Source organism: Cyclopterus lumpus, chromosome 5 (assembly GCF_009769545.1).
Source record: "Cyclopterus lumpus isolate fCycLum1 chromosome 5, fCycLum1.pri, whole genome shotgun sequence".
Taxonomy (NCBI): domain Eukaryota; kingdom Metazoa; phylum Chordata; class Actinopteri; order Perciformes; family Cyclopteridae; genus Cyclopterus; species Cyclopterus lumpus.
Window position 1 is genome coordinate 7,857,646 of NC_046970.1, and position 18,610 is coordinate 7,876,255.

Below are 18,610 nucleotides of genomic sequence, written 5' to 3' on the forward strand. Positions count from 1 at the left end.
GAAAGGCCTGGCTGACATTTCTGATAACTTTCTCCTCAAACAGGAGGAAGTGCAGTGCTAAGAACACAGTCAAAGAATTGTTTTGATGGTGAAAGTCTCACTTCAAAGGGAGCTCTCCTATTGATACACTATAGAGAGCTCATTTCTACCTAGCAACTCTTGTCGCCGCGACTTGATCGAGGGGATCAGATGAAAGCCGCGGGCTTAACGGAGAAACACAATAATGTGATTGTTAGCAGCTCTTTGAGGAATTGTTGTTTCCAAGCCAGAGGAGGGAGGGAGTAAGAGAGAGAGAGAGAGAGAGGGAGAGAGAGAGAGAACGAGCAAGGGAGAAGTTATGTTGAGATAAAGAAGAAGAAAAAAAAAAAGACATCACACTCACTGGCGGGAATATGGCAGCCGTGATGTCTCTGGCGGCCATTATCATTTCAGTTGCGAGGCTAATTTGCGATGCATTGCTAATGGGCCTCGTCTCGCATGCCGTCGAATGCTCCACCTGCACACTCCATCAAACAGATGTAGCGAAATGGAGGCAAGAGATGAGGTGCACCCACAAAGTGTCCCATATAAACATGCAAATACAAACATTGTGGACCTCTGGTGCCATTATCCACACCTGGATCACTCGGCTGTCCCGTCAGATATCTGCACGCCGGCGCCCACATTAAAATGACGTTTAAAGTTCAGATGTTTAAAAGGTTTTTTTTTTTTTTCATTTGGCCAGAGGAAGACAGATTGGCGTGTGGGGACCACTGACTGTGCAGCGGCGCTGCCCAGTAATTACCAGTGGTGCGCTAACCCCCCCCACCTCACACACACTCCCCCCAATCACACAGCCTCATCCTACGGCTCATAAAACATGCTTCCACACACAGCTGTGTGCATCACATCTACTAGCCCAGTTCAGCATCAGGAGCCCCTTTTCATCAGTATCTTGTATCCTCTTAAAGGGACGGGAAGTCATTTGTTGCGTTTGAGCGCCTGTTAACCCTTTGTTTTAGGTAGATTGTGGATGATTCCTGTGTTTTACAAAATAATAGTTAGCATACCCTGGCCATCTTGCTGCTGTTTCTTTTAAACATGACTGTCTCTCTACCTTCAGTTGATTCATGTTGCTGATATGCACCCCTTCACCTCCCCATCTCCTCCCAGTCTTCGCAGATCTATCAGCTTCATCATTCTATCAGCCACCACCACAAGGACTCCACGGGGGGGGGGGTTATCTTGCTGCTGCTCAGAGCAGACGTCCCTTCATTACAAATCTTCCAGTAGAGTCCAAGACTTTACATCATCTGTTAATAATAATTGTCTCTCCTGATTGAAGAAGTTTTGTTGTCTAACTAGTCATTTTTATGATTTTTTCCTCCTCTTCCTGGCTATTGTAGACAAACTATGGAGTGACCTTTTGGAAGATATTTTACGAAACGCTGTATGAGGAGACGTTGACTGTACTTTGACGGTAAATACAGTGATCCAATAAAACGTAAGACTGGATGCTGCAGTGACTCACTCTCGCCTCTCCAGGTACAAGTGGTATTACAAGACGGGGCGAGGTGGTTGGCATGCTCATTTCAATGACACAACAGCATCACTGTAACATCTTCACATTCATTTTAAATGCACACAATGGCCCTTTAAAAGATTTTTAATACACACAATGTCTTATTCTTATTCACTGAACATGACAGTGAAGCCCCCTGTGAGCGTTGGTTCCCTCGCTGCAGAGACTAATGTACAATGTATGCGTGAGCATGGCCCATTAAAAGTGGGATGAGTGGTGGTATTGTGTGTACTGCACGACTGCAGTCTGGATGAGCAGAGTGCGATAACGGTGGGGAGCAAATACATGATAACAAAACACACACACACACACACACGCACGCACGCACACACACACACGCCTCCCCTGCCTCCTGCCTCCCATCCTCTCAATCTCCTCAGCATTAATTATGACATTGGTAATAGGCGAGAATTGATTGGGCCCTTTTCTCGCACTAATTGATTGTGGAACATTCGGGCATGAATAATAAAAGTGGCCAGGGAGTGTGGGAGGAGAATTAAAGTTCAGAGGGTTTAAAGTCTGGTCTGTGAATAACTTGCTGGCCATTTCGTGCAGTCAACAAATAAAGAACTGCTGTGCTGAAATCTCAATGTTACATTTGAATGAACCAAACCGGAAGCCGTTTCTCAACACATCCGAGCAGCCATCATCACCAACAAGAGGCCTCACCTCCAGTGGTAATATTCATCTACTGGCCATAACTGCAGCTCCTGGCTGATACAGTTAGACAGTGACAACAAAACCTCTCCGAATAAATACTGCCAGTGATGGATACTTTCCCAGAATGCTTGGCCAAAGGGCGTTGGCGAGTAGCAGGAGGTGTTCCAGGAACCATTAGCCCCCCATTGATTAGCCATGGGGCTGCACATTATGAATAAACGTTGTTGTGATATCGACAGAGCTGGTCTTAAATAGCTGGCAAACACTGAATTTTTATTTTATTTTGATGTGTAATGAAAAAAAACATTTTATTTAATTTCATCCGGTTGTTTGGTTAACAAAAATTTGCCGAAAGCCATTTCTTTGGGACGATTGGTACACAAATGCTTTAGAGAATCATATTATGAAGGCTACAACACACGGAGCCTTTTTCTTAAATTAGAAAAAGGCCATCTTGGGTTTCCTCCCTGAAACCCCACTCGCTTGACTTGCCCGTGGTTTGGGGCAAAGATTTGACTCAAACATCGAAGATTTTAGGAAGTACACAAGCGGCCAGCCAGATGTTTGGCAGCGGGGAATCTGTTTTAATGAGGAAAACCTCTGTCACACTGCTTTTCAGCGGAAATCCACACATGTTGTGTTTCGGGGTTAGTTATGCATGCACACAGCCACAATCTGGCGAGCGCCTCCAGCTGTTAGGTGGAACTCAGCAATCCTTTCTGAATTTACCAAGGAGAAAATAATGGACTTTCTGATGCCATACTGGGAGAGGCACTTTGGAAGAGAAAGGTCATGGAGAATGTGGCCAATAGCTTTACGTGTTAAGTGGTTTGCGGGCTACTGTTGGAGCACGGCTGTGTCTCTAATCTGTCAGAGTGCCTTTAGCAGGTGGCACAGTGCGGTTATCAGAGCCAGGGCCGGGTCAGGGGTACCCCCCCCGGACCACTGACAGCCCGGGGTCAGAGCCCATAGCTAGCTGAGACAGAGTGATACACGACCAGGGCCATTAATGTTGGATGAGCTTGGCCTCATTGAAATGCATAAAAGATAAATGAGGACCCCAGGTGGCGACTGCGTCCCTGATCGCCCCCAGCCACTGTCCGGTCATTATTGACCGAGACACGGGTCATCACTGATGCTGGGACCGGTCAATTATAGCACCTGACAGCGATTAAAAGAGATGCAGAGGGAAGCAGGTCCCTGCGCTTCAATAACATCCAAGTTATTATGCCGACATTTATGCATCGTTATGGCAAATTGCATCCATTACAATTCCATTCAAGCATGTATACGGAGCAATACAATGAGATGTCTCTGTCGAACCGAATAATAATAATAATTAATCTCCTAATAATGAAGAGTGGACTTGACGGCTTTATATGTGTACAAAAAAAGGAGACAGCATGTCTGTGTTTATATATATATATATATATATATATATATATACAGACAAAAAATGTTTTGGGGGCGTTTAGATGTTTCTGCAAACCATGGAAATTTGGAATGAGGACTTTTCTACATTTGGTCAAAGCAAGTGACGTAGTATAGTGAGCAGCTTTATTGAATATTGTGAGGTATAATAACGGGTGAAACAAGCAATACAGTCCACTATTGGCGGTTGGAAACTTGTTGGCTCAAACAAACACAGGACTTTCCGTGTGAAAAAAAGATATCATTGATTTTACACTTTGTTAAATAATATTGGCACATTTGTTACACTACGCTCCATAAGAAGGCCCCGCTAAGGTTTGAAATAAATATATTTACCTTAGACATGCTTTTTATGTAATGACAATGGCAATTTTGTTTTAGGCGATGCTGTGTTATCGAACTTTGTTACGCTAGTTAAGTAACAATGCATAAGAAAGTCCACGGGGGCTTGCGACTGGGTTGGATGTTCTGCTCCCTGAGCAAAATTGAACACAACACAAACCTACTGAGAGTCTGGGAAAAGAGAACAGGTGGAAACAAGACACTGCAACACTGACATATTTATAACAGCCGATCACAATAGTAACAACAGTAAAGCACCATCTTCTGCAGAGCTTGTTCTCTGTGATAAAATTCATCAAAAAGGTGTAGAAAGGTGTAGAGAAAGATGAAACCTTTTCTGTAACATTTTTTGGCCTGACCTGCTGTATGTGTGGAAACACTAATTCAAGGAAAATCTGCTATTTATAACAAGACCGGATCTGACAACCCTAACCGGGACGAGAAGAATTCCCAACATGCCAAGGACCAAAAGTGTGAATTTACTAAGGAATGGCAGCTGACATAAGGTGGCGTTGTCATCAATTGGACACAGACGCCAGGTTCACTCACACAGGTTGCAACAATTGGGCCACGAGAGGAGACAGAGTTCGGCATTCTCTCGTGATTCGAGACCGTGACCAAATAAACATCTCATAATATCTGTGCGGTTGACCAGCGGTGAATCAGACCCACACTCAGAAAAAAAAAAAGCCTCTGCGCTCCTCACCAGCTACCGTGCAGAGGGAGGTCCCGCCGACGGGCTGACCGACTGCTGCTCCGTTCACGTGAAGAGCCCTCCGATTCCACTGCCCCACTCAGCAGGGATGACAGTTCCGAAAAGGTTTCCAGGGGCGAATCTGGCTATGGTGCACCAGACATCTGCCCGGAGACGAAACCTGCCGGCTCCGATCTGCCAGCGGTTGCTCGCGTGCCAGGAAGCCGCGCGGTGGTCCGGGATATTCGGCGAAGACACACCGGGGCGATTCGCCGCCACGTTCAGCGGACTTGCCTCGTCTTTCGTCGTGTGAGGCTCAGGAAGCAGACAAAACAAGACGCGTGGGTCACCTTAAACTGGCAACTTTAACTCTGAGCCTGTGGCTTAAATAAATAATACCCCATGTCCTTTGGGTTTCCAGAAGAGACGACCAGATCAGGTTCCCTGGCCTCTACTGTTTCACTGGCAAACCATTTTTAAAAAGGGCCTGCACACACACAGCCTTTTGAACTGTACAATAGAGCCGGGCTCTTTAAAGATAATTTATTACAAAAACAGCTCCCGCAGATGAATTGAAGACACACACAGGGCTGGTATGTAGTGAAGCATTAGCTGGGGTCAAAGCCGAGCAAGACCTCCATGTGAGAAGAGGAGAGTTATTGCGGTATGACTCCCGTCTTCAGGAATTCTCTCTCTCTCTCTCTCTCTCTCTCTGAGGGTCAATCTGTCAGTCTCAATAACAGCAGCGCAGCGAGAGGTGTGTAAAGCAGGCAGAGAACAGTAGCCCAGCTTCCTGGCAGTGTTGATTTTCCCAAACACGCGTTCAACCACAGTTAAAAACAGTTTTGGTTCATTCACATGAAAGTCTGGTGGCAGTCACGGGGTTTGTTTGCTCCTTTTGGGCGTGGAAACGCCGCCGTCGGTCACATCGGATCAAACGACAACCACACAGGCCCCGTTTCATATATGTTCAGTTATTCGAATAGGTCTAGAGTAATGAAAATCGTTGCAGTAATTTGACCGATCAGAACTTTGTCGGAGGAATAAAGACTGGACTGTGTCCAGGAAAAGCGGCTGTACAGCTTGTGCTTTTCACAAGAAAAATGTGGATTTAAGTTGTTAAGTCGACTAGCAACAACAATCAACAGGGACATATCATGAAAAAAAAAACCTCCCTTTTTTTCAATGCTTGTGCACATACATTTGGGTATCTAACGATGCAAACCCACTCAGTTTCTTGTGGGCAGAATCTGCAAAACACGAGATTCAAACAAGCCAATCAGATAGCACTCTCCTCCCTGTGTCACATGCAGCCAGAGCAGACTGGTCTTCGAGATACAGAAGCTAAAAAGGAGTGTTTCAGACATAGTAAGGTTGTGATGTCTATCTATACTATTTGTAGGTAGAAAGTGCGCCGAAAGTGCCTTCAATAGCGGTGCAGGGACGCCGTGGAGGGGGGTACGGAAGACATCGGAAACGCTGGCCAATCAGAGCAGACTGGGCTCTAAAGAGACAGGCGCTAAGAAAGTAGGAGTATGAGGAAAATAATGTGTTTTTTGAACATTAAAGTATACAACTTCTAGTAGAAACCACTAATTAAAGTATGAACCTGAAAATGAGCATGAAGTGTCCCCTTTAAACTGCAATAATCAATGATTAATGAATATTAACAATGGATCTGCAGTGCAGCTCTAAGGAATGTTTGAGCCTCTTTTACCACATTGTTTAGTTTTTTTGGCCCGCAACCTCTGCTCTCAACCTTGTTTCCAGCCCCCCCCCCCCCCCCCCCCTCAAAAAAAAAAGCTGTATAAACGCACTGTAGACTACGTGCCCAGGAAGGACAAAACAGAAGACAAAGTTATGGACTCATTTTATGCAGACCAAAACAAAACTGAAATGCATGTGAATATTGAGCGTGTGGCGGCTGAAGGCGAACATGTTAGCCAAAACAATGTTATGAGGTGATAATCGCTGTGTTTAGCTCTTGTTCCACAATTAATGGAAATCAGCTTTAACTACTTGGGCATGGTGCCACTGAGTATACTGACAAGGATCATTTAAAAATACCACACACTGGATTCCAGACCTCTAGTTCCTGTCTGCATGTGTGAGTGACGATGTGGTCATTTTTAGTAAAGCAGACAGAAGACTGGACTCGAGAGGCCGGAACATATTCTGAATTAAAAGCATGAACTCCAAGCTGCGGCATGTCCGACCCACGGAGACTGGAATTACAGACCAGAGGAGTTCATGACTGGTGATTGGCTCCTGCTGACTCAGGCTGCTCTAGCCACTAATTTTAGCTTGTCTGTGGTGACATGACTGTGTGGAACCATTAATGCTTCAACCCATCCCCTACTACTGCGTCTCTCATGGCCCCGTTTCAAATGGTACAGTGTTCCTCAACGACCCAGAACTGTTTGTGAGTGAACACCACATGGATGTGTACGGTACATCATCTTCCTGTCATCTCCTGCAGCACGAAGGTCCTATATAGATGGATAATAATTTACATTTACATCTAAACTAGTGGTGTCAGTCCAATAATCGAATAGTTGATCGGCAGAAAATGTAATTGAAAAATATTCCAATAAATAAAAGGTATTTGGTCACAACTGGTGGGACAAAATGTATGCAACCAATGACAAGGAGGGTGTTGGTTTGCTGAATCCAGCTTCCCAAATGTGAAAATCTTCCATATCTTATATTATTGTAGGCTTAATACATTTGGGTTTCTGAGCTGAACAATGTCTCCGACATTCTGAACAATTATCTAAAGAGTAGCCAATGGAGGTTTCAGCTGCAATAAAAAACTGAAAGTACCTTTTTGCTGCCGACCATGCTCATGATCTTGACCCATAAGATGGGAATCTACACATCACAGTTGCCAAACCTTTCACAACGCCACTTTTAATCATTCCTGAACACTTGAATATAACCACAAAGCCTGGTTTGAACTTTTGCAAGCATCCAGTCCCCCAGTTCTGTCAGAATATATGAAAAACAAGACTCCCGAAAATCTGAATCCCTCCCCAGCAGACAGACCATAAGCCTGATGGCTCTCCCAGCAGTACACCATCATGCTTTTGGAGCTCTGTAACAGGATCCCCTCCTACCTTATCGTCCGAACTGAAATGCAGTACTTCCACATTAGATCCCACATGTCCCTGACATCATCAGGCTGGAAACTTGAAATTTAGGAATCGGCAAAGTTAAAAAAGGTTTTTGAAGCAACTCTGGGCTGAAGTCTGCACGAGAGAGAGAGAGAGGAGCAGCAACTCTACCAGCATCCCCACCCATGCCACTCCTCCCCCCTCTCTTCACATGATCGTAAAACACAGACTCGTCTTTTCCTTGCTCCTGAGGAAAAATGACAAATTGGGTTACTTTAGTCACTGCTCCTTTGATCACTTCCCCTTTTTCCTTGGCATTCGTAAAAGTAGACACGGCGGAGCTGCTCTTGTTGAGAGCAGGGCAGAGACCCGGGCCGCATTACCAAGTAAGGCCAGCTGCTGAGCAGACCAGACGTGGGAGCACAAGCCCTCCTTGCTTTCAGTGTGTAACGCTAGCGCATGTTCGCATTCCATCAGCAGCTTCCTCTCCGCCACGCAACACCCCCCTGAATCATCTCCGTGATCTCCGCACAGAAGGCGTAGATGTTTCACGTCCAAGGCCAGTTCTCCTCTTTTCGTAATAACCTATAATAACGAGAGAGATGGCATCTGGCCTTGGGGGTGTGAACCATGGCGCTGCTGAATGGCCGCGGTAGTTTTTATCAACCCCTTATCAACTATTTCAAAACAATGTCGGGGAGTAATATAACATCCCAGGCAGATGATTGAAGTCATACATCGCTGAATCTGAGATATATCAGCCGAGTGGAGTGCAGCGTTAACCTCTTAGTGTTCCTGTAAAATTCAGGGAAAACGCCTATCCAGGCATACCCAAAGTAAATTGAAAGCTGTAGTAGAACCATTTGGAGTAAATGCATGGTTTTGGTCTCTTTTGAAAGGTAACACTCAACAGTCAGAATCACTTTAAGTGCTGCTGACATTGAGTAATATAAGTTGGAACACACATAAGTAGAAGTTTTTCTTATTTCCGCCTGAATATTGTTGTGAAATAGATACCTGCAGATGATTATAGCTGGGACTTATGGGCTGGAAAACACAATGGGAGCATAACATAAAGCCTTACCTAGTCCAAGTAAAGAGTATTTTATAATTTCACAGAAAATTAAGATTTTACACATGTTTTACTAAGGCTATGTCTAGGCCAGCATATCGTTGTTTTCGTCTTTTCATTGGCTATTCAAATCCAGCGTAATTTGACAAATCGGGCTGAGTGGGCGCGCACAATATACGAAAGAAGAGGATTGGCACTCTCCTTATACGCTGACTCTGGTTGGCTAATGTGCGATGTGAAGAGGACATGTTGCTCCTATTGACTCAAGTTTGGTATTATTCGAAAAGTTAGAGTTCAACGGACAGTCTGATATCCGTTTTTTTTATCAGTGCGAGCATTGAAAATGGCTTTTACAGGGAATATTCTGAAATATTTTGTCATATCTGCTGGCTGATTTGAAATGATGCAACACCAGTTTGTGGATATTTATGGATGTAATCATGTGTTTTGGACAAAATCTTTTACTGGATTGAATCGTCTGGACCTTTTTTACGACGTAACAAGTTTTATTGGATTGTGATGATCGGCTCACTATGAGGTTTCATCGGTGAGTTGCCTTGATTTTAAAATCGTTTGTTTGTTTGTTGTTGTCTGACAAAAACGTCGACTGTAGCTGCTGTGGTGGTCCGATCTTGAAATGGAGTGGATAGTTAGAGTCACAATAATTGTAGGTTTCCAGAACCATACGGCACTAGTATCTAACTATACATACATGGACAGTGAACGGTACTATCTGCAGTGCAGTTGTAAAACCCACCCGCACAGTTGTAAAACCCACCAGCGGATGGCAAGACTTGGGAGACATGAAATGGGTGATGTGTGTGTGTGGAAAAGCCCCAAAAAGATATTCTTGCGAGTGTGGCATGGCGTGGTAATTGTGGAGCCGCTGTTTAGTCTGAAGAATCCTGTAGTAACTACAGACATTTAGTTGGCTGTTAGCACACTACCAAATACCAGAAGCAGACAGGAGTACCTGCACAGAAGCTAAGCAATGTGCGAGGGAGCATTAATGTTTTTGTCAAAGGAGTCTTTGAAGATAAAAATATGACGGCTCCCTGGCGGCAAAGTAAAGTGCCTGTGGACGGGATCACACCTATTCCAAAAATCGGAAACCTTTTAGTTATTTCCAACTCGAGCACAGCTAACGTTGACTAGTGCTAGCATTCACATCTTTCATAGCCTCATTGATTAGCTTACTTTGGTAACCTACGTCCTGCTTTTTGGTAACGAATGAGTGGGCGTTTCTATCTTAAAAAAATGTGAAAAGAACGTGGATTGAGTTGACCTTTAGGGAGGTCCATTCTTTGATATCACTCCATTCAGTTTAATCCCTATAGGTAATAAGGGTGGTGCAAGTTCATTCCCAGGAAATACATAATTAATATAGATAGAATATGTGTTGTTGTGGCCACTGATTGTATTTCTTTGTTGTAACTGAGCAGTGCTCACTGGTCTGCATGTTATAGTTGTGGAAGGTGTATCTCACTTAAGAAAAGGAATGTCAGCACAATGTAAATGTACAAATAAAAAATCTGTATTAAACAAAAGGACTATCTCTGAGGCCATGATGTGCACATAGGGTTTTTAATGCTGTAGCTGGTGACAGTGGAAGTCATTTTAACTACTTTATACAGGACTAATTTGTAAGAATGTATTGTACTTCATCAAGTTGTATTACGTTTTGCATTTAAAATCTGAATCTAATTTTTATCTATAGCTGTAAAATAACAATATCTGCCTTTAAAATGTGAAACAGTACAATGAAAATACTGATCATAGTTACATAATAACGGTACAGTAAGTAAACCTTTTCGGGGACTGACCAAGGTTATAGTTTATGACAATGTATTCTTAGTTTACCATGTAAAAGTCTTTGAGTTTAGTTGTGTGGTCAGTGTGCATGTCCATGTAGGTGATCAAACATGAAGTCATATTTTTGCTAGAACACACAAGAGCACAAGTCTGCTTCCCAAGTCCTGAGTAATTGGCCCTGTAGTCGTACACTTTCGCTGCATGTAGAGGACATGCTGATACACAGTAATGCAAGTCCTCACACAGATTGTGTAAGAAGTTTGCCTTTGTTATTTTAGACGTTCAAGAATAGCCAAGTATTTCCCTCCCCGCCGGCCCCCGTGGCCTTCCTCTGAGCACCTGCTCTACATTTCTCTCCATTCGTCTGCTGCCCCCCCACACACACACACACACACACACACACACACACACTCTCTCATGGGCAGGGTCAGCTATTGGCAGTCATGAAGACAACAGTCAGTATCAGTAATGTGATGGAAATATGAGATAACTGAACTCTCTGCTGCCTTAATTTTGCCTCCCGTCTGAATCTCCTAAATACAGTGAAGAAACAAGATGAAAAGCAGCTGGAAGAACAGCAGACACCATCAATACTTAATACAAACTAAATAACAAAAGGGAGCATGAGTTTAACTCTGTACCATGACTACAAAGCTCTGACTGCAAGCTCCACGTTGCACCGCCACACTTTTACACGTTTACATTTCATGGCTTGGAGAAAACCACAGAGAGTGGCGCCGGCGGCTGGTGTCAAACTGGTCGCACGAGGCATATCTGCCACCGGGTGTAGCGGAGAACGGGCTGGCAGGCCGAGAGCACTCTGCATTACTCGGCGGGAACAAGCTGCTGGCAGAATTTGAGAGATCTCAGTGTCAGTGCATGCTCTGAGGACCAACTCACTCACAGGCCTGCGCTCTGATTGGCCCATAAATTAATGCAATTAGATGCCAGTCTTTTTATTACAACATTTATCATTTAACAATTTGTCACAAAGCCACTGCTTATATTTATTATTTGTCTCTTTTAGATGATTATACTCCCTCAATAAAGGTTCCACAAAGATTCTCCCTGAAGGCCTGAGGTTTTACCCAGAAACACTGCTTCTGAAGAACCTTTTTTTGAAGAATGGCTTTTACAAGACATGGGGTAAGAACCTTTTTTATCTAAAGAACCCGTTTTAGATTAAATAGTTCTTTAAAGATTGTTAAGCGCATTGGTATTAAGAGATTCTTCAAGCCCACACCCCTTAAAAATAAGATATTGAACCATGATTGTTGTTCAGGGAATCCCAGGGTGGGTTTGAGATGAATCTGCTTGGTTGGTGCTAGATGAAATCCTTTGAATACAAAAGGGTTCTCTATAGACTCCCCTGGTTGGGTTCTAGATGAAACCCTTGGATAACAAACAGGTACAGTATAGAACCCCTTGGTTGTAATATATATATATATATATATATATATATATATACACCGTATTTTAGATGTTCCGACGTTTATGGGATGTCCACAACAAGTATAAAGCAGAACTAATGGTTATTTCGACCGTGGTGGATGGAGGAAATTATAACTCTTTTTACCGAGACAAGCCACAGAGATAAGCCACGCCCCCTTTTCGCAACTGGTTGCGAAAGACACAAATGAACACAACTTGACTGGCGAATAAACTGACGCGAGTTATAAAGCCGTTTGGTGTGAACGCACCATAATGCTGCAAGCGGTACGGCTTTGTAGTTTACCAAAGTCGTACTAAAACATTTTGACAGAGCGCCGCGTACCACACAAAATCGCTTCGAGGTCAGTAAGCACAACCCGAATTAATTCATATATAAGGCACTCCGGATTATAGTGCGGAAAATACGGTATCCTATTAGCAACCGTGGAAGGCGGAAAGGTTCCGGATAGAACCTCCAGAGAGGCTTCTGTATGGAAGCATTACACCAAGAAGTGTTCTCTGTAGAACCTCTCATAGGGAGTTCTTTGACTGATGGTTTGATGTACAACTTTTATATTGGTTTCTAGATAAACCCCACTAAAAGGGTTAGAGGTTCTGCCTTTTATAAAGTTTGTTTTATATTTATAAAACGTTCTACTAGGAACCAAAAACATTCTCCTATTAGGACAAGCTGGAGAACTCTCTACGGTATGGGTTAGCATCTTTATTCCTGAGAGTGTACAGTGGGCTCTAGAGCATGAAACAACAAATCATTCCCATTATTTGTGTGAGCTGTTGTGAATCCTGAAAGCCTCTTGAGGTTTATCTGAGATTCATCTGCATTTGTAAAGACTCAGGACTCTGCCAGGATCAGTCTGAGAAAGACCAGGGACCTGCTTGTTAAGAAACCTTTTGATGTCCTAAATTTGGAGCGGAGACTGCTTATTCCCCTCCACAATGAGAGTGGAATATTAAAAGGCCATGGCTCTGTCTGTTAATGTTGAGATAAAAACTCTGTAATCTGATGAATCCCTGAGGAAAAAAGGGCAAAGCACAAATCATTGTGCAGGGAATTGGAATGCATATTAGGAGCCACTTTTATGTGCAATTATTCTGTCAAGATTTAGTGGTGGTACACTGATGGGCTCAGGTCACGTCTGCCTGGGGAAAAGGAAATGTGAGGCAGAAAAGAGTCAGTGGGTGTGAATGATGAAGGGGTAGGGAAATGGGGGTTGGGGGAATGTCTTCAGTGCTGATGAACTACCGTGTTTGGACAGTTTGATGTGGGCCAGTGACCCACAACAGCAGAGGGGGTCAAGCTCTATCGGAGAGTTTTTCACCTCTCTGCCTTTACCACAGCTCTGTGTACGGTCAGGAAATCACATGATCTCCTCACACCACATCAACACAATGGCCATTATTGTCAACCCCAGACATTAACACAGGTAAATCCATTAGCAGACAAACAGTGGGGGTCGACACATTACCAAGGGGGTCATTGATCTACTGGAGGCGAGAGATAGATATGCAACTGCGAAGGATATCACAAAGAAGCTATTACAGGGTCGATTCACCTAAATTACTAATATAACAAAACAAACCTGCCATTAAGATATCGATTTGGCAGATTTTGAAAAGTGATACTTGTTTTTGTAATATATGTAAACTGACCCTTAAAAAATGTATTGAAAAAAAAAGAAAAAGCAATATACATTTAGTTGATTGCTACTGATTTTCCAGATGAAGAGACCAACAGCTATTATGAGCAGGTCTGTCTTGCCATAACCTCATTCTGACTGAAGCGCGGAGATGAAGCTGATTACCGTCTGGCTCTGAAAAAATTAATCATGGAACCCCAACAGCAAAATTAACACTTTGCAGTCCCGCCGCACTCCAAAGCAGCACAAAGGTTTGGCTCATCCTCAAGCTGAATGAAACGGGTCTCCATCGACCAATCACTGGCCAGTATTTAAATGGAAAACACACAAGCATTAAGCCGTGTCTTCACCACCCTCTAGAGACAAGGCTGCGTGGAAGAGAGGGTGGTGGGGCTGGGGATGGGTGAAATCATGAATAAATATGGCCCAGAGGTGTGTGACAATCCACGCTCGGAAACGCTCCTCTCCAGATCGCATATTCACCTTTTTGATCACCGTTCTCTGAACCAGATCGAAAAGTTCACTTCAACTGACCCCACGGGTGTCTTTCCCATTACGTAGAGAAAATGAGACCCAACCGAGGCCACGAAAAACCTGCTAAAATTAGCTTCCAAGCTGAGTGTGTCACTTACTTACTGGCTTTATAGTCATTCACTGCAAAACCCATTTAAATGTCTTTCCACAGAAGTCATATAAAAAGTTGATGTGGATATTTTTCAGCTGAAATGAAGCAGCTTTGAGTTAAGCCTTCACGTTTTTACAGTTTTCTCTTCTCCTATGTCATGTGTTTTATATTCCAATCCCCCTCTTTTCAGTTCCTGTAAAACATACATATAACCATTAAAATATATTCTTTCAGCTAGCTAACCCATTCGCCACCAGCTTGTGGAACATGGAAATTGGCAGAGCAATATATCGGGAATTTGCTGTCAGTTGACTACAACTATGCATTTCTAAATAATGTGGTTGTGCATATATTTATTAATTCGCCCCCTTTGTCCTGCCCTGCCTGCTCCAGGCCGATGACGAGCTAGCATAGGCTACCTAGCGACAACATAAAAACAGACTGAACCAAAACTGAAAAGAAAAAAAGGGAATCCACACACTGTTCAAACAACTCACAAGGCTTTTGTACGTAGAGATAATATGTCATTGACAAGTAATGATGCAGATTAGTGCAGAAGTCCTTGTTGAGTCTTGTAATGCTATCGCAACAAGATGGCCCGCACGCCCTAGAGTGTAACTGTACATGTTACAGCTTACAAACATAATATGGGCATTTTACATTTTAACATTTTAACAAAAAATGTTATGAATCAAAATGAATTCAATTGATCATCCAGCACCAGCTTAAAAGGGGCAATCCATCCATTGTGTAGGTTGTGAGACACAGGTAAATAAAGGAAATCAGAGCAGCAGAGGCCGAGATATCCTGACTTTATCTCTAAAAGATACTGTCAGCAATGGGTCAACATTTTCAATTTAGCTTAAAATTAGCTTCTGAACTGGTTAATTGTGTCGCAAGTTGCTAATCAGACTGTGAACAACCGTCTCTTTCCAGAACCGCCAAAATAACGGCCCGATGTCTCTTGAGGCTCGTTGTTGTCAGACCGGTAGCTGATGGGTTTCGAGACTGTTTTAGTCCCTGGCGTGGGTCAAGCTCCAAAAACTCTTAAATCCTACACTTTCCATAATGCAACTCAATTGCATCTTTTGTTTGACCCTGACTGCCCGGTAAACACCAAGATAATTCAATTGATGTTCCTAGTTTGTAAGGCAGGCTAATCCTGATGGGGTTTTATTTTTCAGACTTGACAAAGCTCCTACACATCTGTTTGCACTGACTGACCTGAACCTGTCTTTGATGCGTACATTCTGTGAAGGGCCCCTTTTAAATTGCAGGTAGTTGTCATCGTATTTTTACAAACACATCCCATTTTTCACATTTGGTAACAGGCGTACAAGAAGCGAGCATTGGCATCCGTCGTGCAAACTTAAGAAATAGGAAAATAAAACACTTGAACACAGACTGTGGACGCTCTGGCGCTGGAATAGCAGACGACAGAGCACGCGCCGCCTCGTGCTGCCCAGCCAATAACAATGAGCGGGACCACACGCACAATAGGCAGAGTACTAAGCTGGGGCTTGTCGTGTGGGGGGGGGGGGGACGACCGCAACAATAGCGCTTTCATTCAGACCAATTGACCTCGCAGACCTCGTTTCAGCCCTTCTCAACGTAGAGTAAGCAAAACAAAAACAAAGCAATTTTACGCCACAATAAGAGCAGAAGAAATCTGTTCACAGAGAGGGCCACACAAATTTGAACCAAGTCTTAGCCCTGTGTGAGACAACGCTTTGGAATCAACAAACATTATCTCACCTTTTATAGAAGCCGTTTAGAGGCTGGAGACAGAGGAACTGCCAGTAATCCAAACAAAAAGATTTGAACTTCAACATTTTGTCAGCGAATAACAGAGGCTCAGATTAAAAATGTCATTGGTCCAAGGTCCCATAGATAGCTGGTTTAAAAAGAACATTCAGAAGAGCAAAGCACAGTTTAGTCTGTCAGACACCTCACATGGTACAGTCCCATCTCAGCATATGCCTGTGTGTATCTGGGCCACATGGAGGGGGTTGAACCTGCATCCCTCTGCTCCCTTTGTTAATCCCGAGCAGTGCAGTCCTGTCCTGTCCTGTCCTCCCCGTGTGTCTACACAAAAAAAAGCTTCTCTAGTGCCTCGATAGAGACGTCAGCCACTGGACGCCATGGCTGCAGGAGTTGTTGGGTCAAAAAGAAGGGGAAAAAAAGAAAGTTTTCCCCAAAACAACCCTCTTTCTTGAACAAAACCCTCCCTCCTTGTCCCCGTCTCCTCTTCCCCAGTATGTCAATAGTGGAGGAGGTCCCCGATCATCACAGCTCATCAGAGTTGAGCTACAGCTGCTTCTATTGTCTAAGCGGCCACTGTGAGAAGGTCTGACTCCGCGGCGCCTCGCTGGGGCCAACAAAAAGCACACAAAGGCCTCCCTCGGTTGACGCGTCAATTAGGGCTTTATCAGATGCTGCGCAGCCTCTTGCCAGCTAATCAGCAGCAGCACATGGTGCGAAGAGGGGCGAAGCCGGCTCTCGTGAGGGCCCAGCCTCACACGTGTGCACATAAAGTATGGGCTGGTTGCCAGGACAACCTTGAGCACAGCGATAGCAGACAATGATGGACCCCTTGATGTGACTCGCGCTGATTGGTCGGGGAGGAGGGCTCAGGGTCAGAGTGGGTTTGAAGTCTCTTTTTTTTGTCTGTCGTTTTATCTTCTTTTAGTTTGCCATATTACTCAATTAATTCAGCCAACAGCTTTTTCTCAAAAGAGAAGAAATTTCATCTTTTCTGCCGAGCCATCATGAGTAACGTTTGGCTAAGTAACTGAATGACTCCTTAGCTAACAATGTAACATTTTGTTGAGGAATACAGAGCTGCTCCCCCCACCCCCCAAACACTTCCTTTTATAGCCAATTTAGGCACATTTATTTATTTTAATTTAGGTAAGCAAGCATTTCTATATTTATTTAAACTATAACAAAATTAAATGTAATCCATAAACTTGCTTTTCAGGGCTCGGCAATAAGGGTTGCCAGATTTCTAATTGGCAACCAAGTCATGGCCGTTGGTTGCCATCAGTAAAAAACAATGTTTTAAAACAGAAAGTAAGCACCCACATCTCTTTAGCTGTATGTGAGAGGGAAATCATCTCTCAGCGGAATTACGCCGTCTTTGATGGATCTGTTAAGAAAACGACAGCAGCGACAGATCTTGTTCATAAGGCTGGCACCTAAAACCATGATCATGATCTTTTAATAGTGTTGAGCCCTGGTTATTAATTGTGCGACAGAGTCTTACTCTTTTTTAACTTTATATTTGACTAAAATTTTAAAATATACAGAATCGTAGACAAACAGAGTCAGATAACACAATAAAGTTAAAAGATAACCTATTAAAACGGTGGTTTTCTTTCTGGTAATACAAAGATAGCAATACAACCCTGAGACGACTATGGTATTTTAAACTCTGATGGAAACTTAAATTAGATTAAATGAATCCTTGCCGATGTAACCCCGCCTTATCAAGTCACACTTGGTTGACAGCCTGGGTTTCGAGAAAGAAAACATGGCCCATCAACAGAAACTCATTGTGAAACTTGTTAAAAAGAATGCTGCATGAAGGGGAATAGATTAGAGTACAGATGCATGCATGAATTAATGATGAATGTAGAAACGCTGATCATCAATACTTGATGCTTACACATGTTCCCTCTCAGTACAAATCTGCGTGAAAAAAAATCATACTTGCTTTTACACAGGTTTTACATTTTTGAATAAAGGTTACAAAAAAGGAAAAGAAATGACACCTCGGGACTTTGTATTGTTCTGCAAAGGGATAGAATGTTTGTGAAATTCATTCTGCTGAAATGAGTCAGTCAATTTTCCACTTCGCCGAAGCTTGAAAAAGCAAAACAAACCCTATCGCAGCAGAGTGCACGGTTGCTTAATGCAGCTATCAATGTTTGAATGGGCGTCGCTGCCCTCCTTCGTGATGATTCAGCTGGTGGTAGGGCTCTGGCAAGATGTGAACAAAAATATAGACTTGGATGTGATACCGGCGCTCGCAGTGCGATGGAGCGGGCCCAGCGTTACGGCAATTATTCAGCCCCGTCGCGTGGCTTTGAAGTGAGAACAGGCGGCGTTTTGTCAAAAGGCTGCGTGTCATGAGAACGGCAGAGGAAAGTTTCACAGTGCTGAGCGGAACGCAGTAGGACAACACAACATCCCACCTCATTCTGTATGCT

At 43.6% G+C, this 18,610-nt stretch overlaps 1 protein-coding gene across 5 annotated transcripts in view; it reads right to left on the minus strand.

The window, feature by feature from the left end:
* iqsec1b (IQ motif and Sec7 domain ArfGEF 1b) overlaps positions 1 to 18,610 on the minus strand; it is a 178,606-nt gene that overhangs the window by 40,292 nt on the left and 119,704 nt on the right. The window contains exon 1 of one of the 5 annotated variants that reach the window (XM_034531981.1): positions 16,155 to 16,781. The exons of the other annotated variants lie outside the window; for them this stretch is intronic. Coding sequence (XP_034387872.1) covers positions 16,155 to 16,231 — 77 coding nt within the window. The 5' untranslated portion in view covers positions 16,232 to 16,781. Of the gene's footprint in view, positions 1 to 16,154; positions 16,782 to 18,610 lie in introns of those variants that run through there. 5 annotated transcript variants of the gene reach the window in all.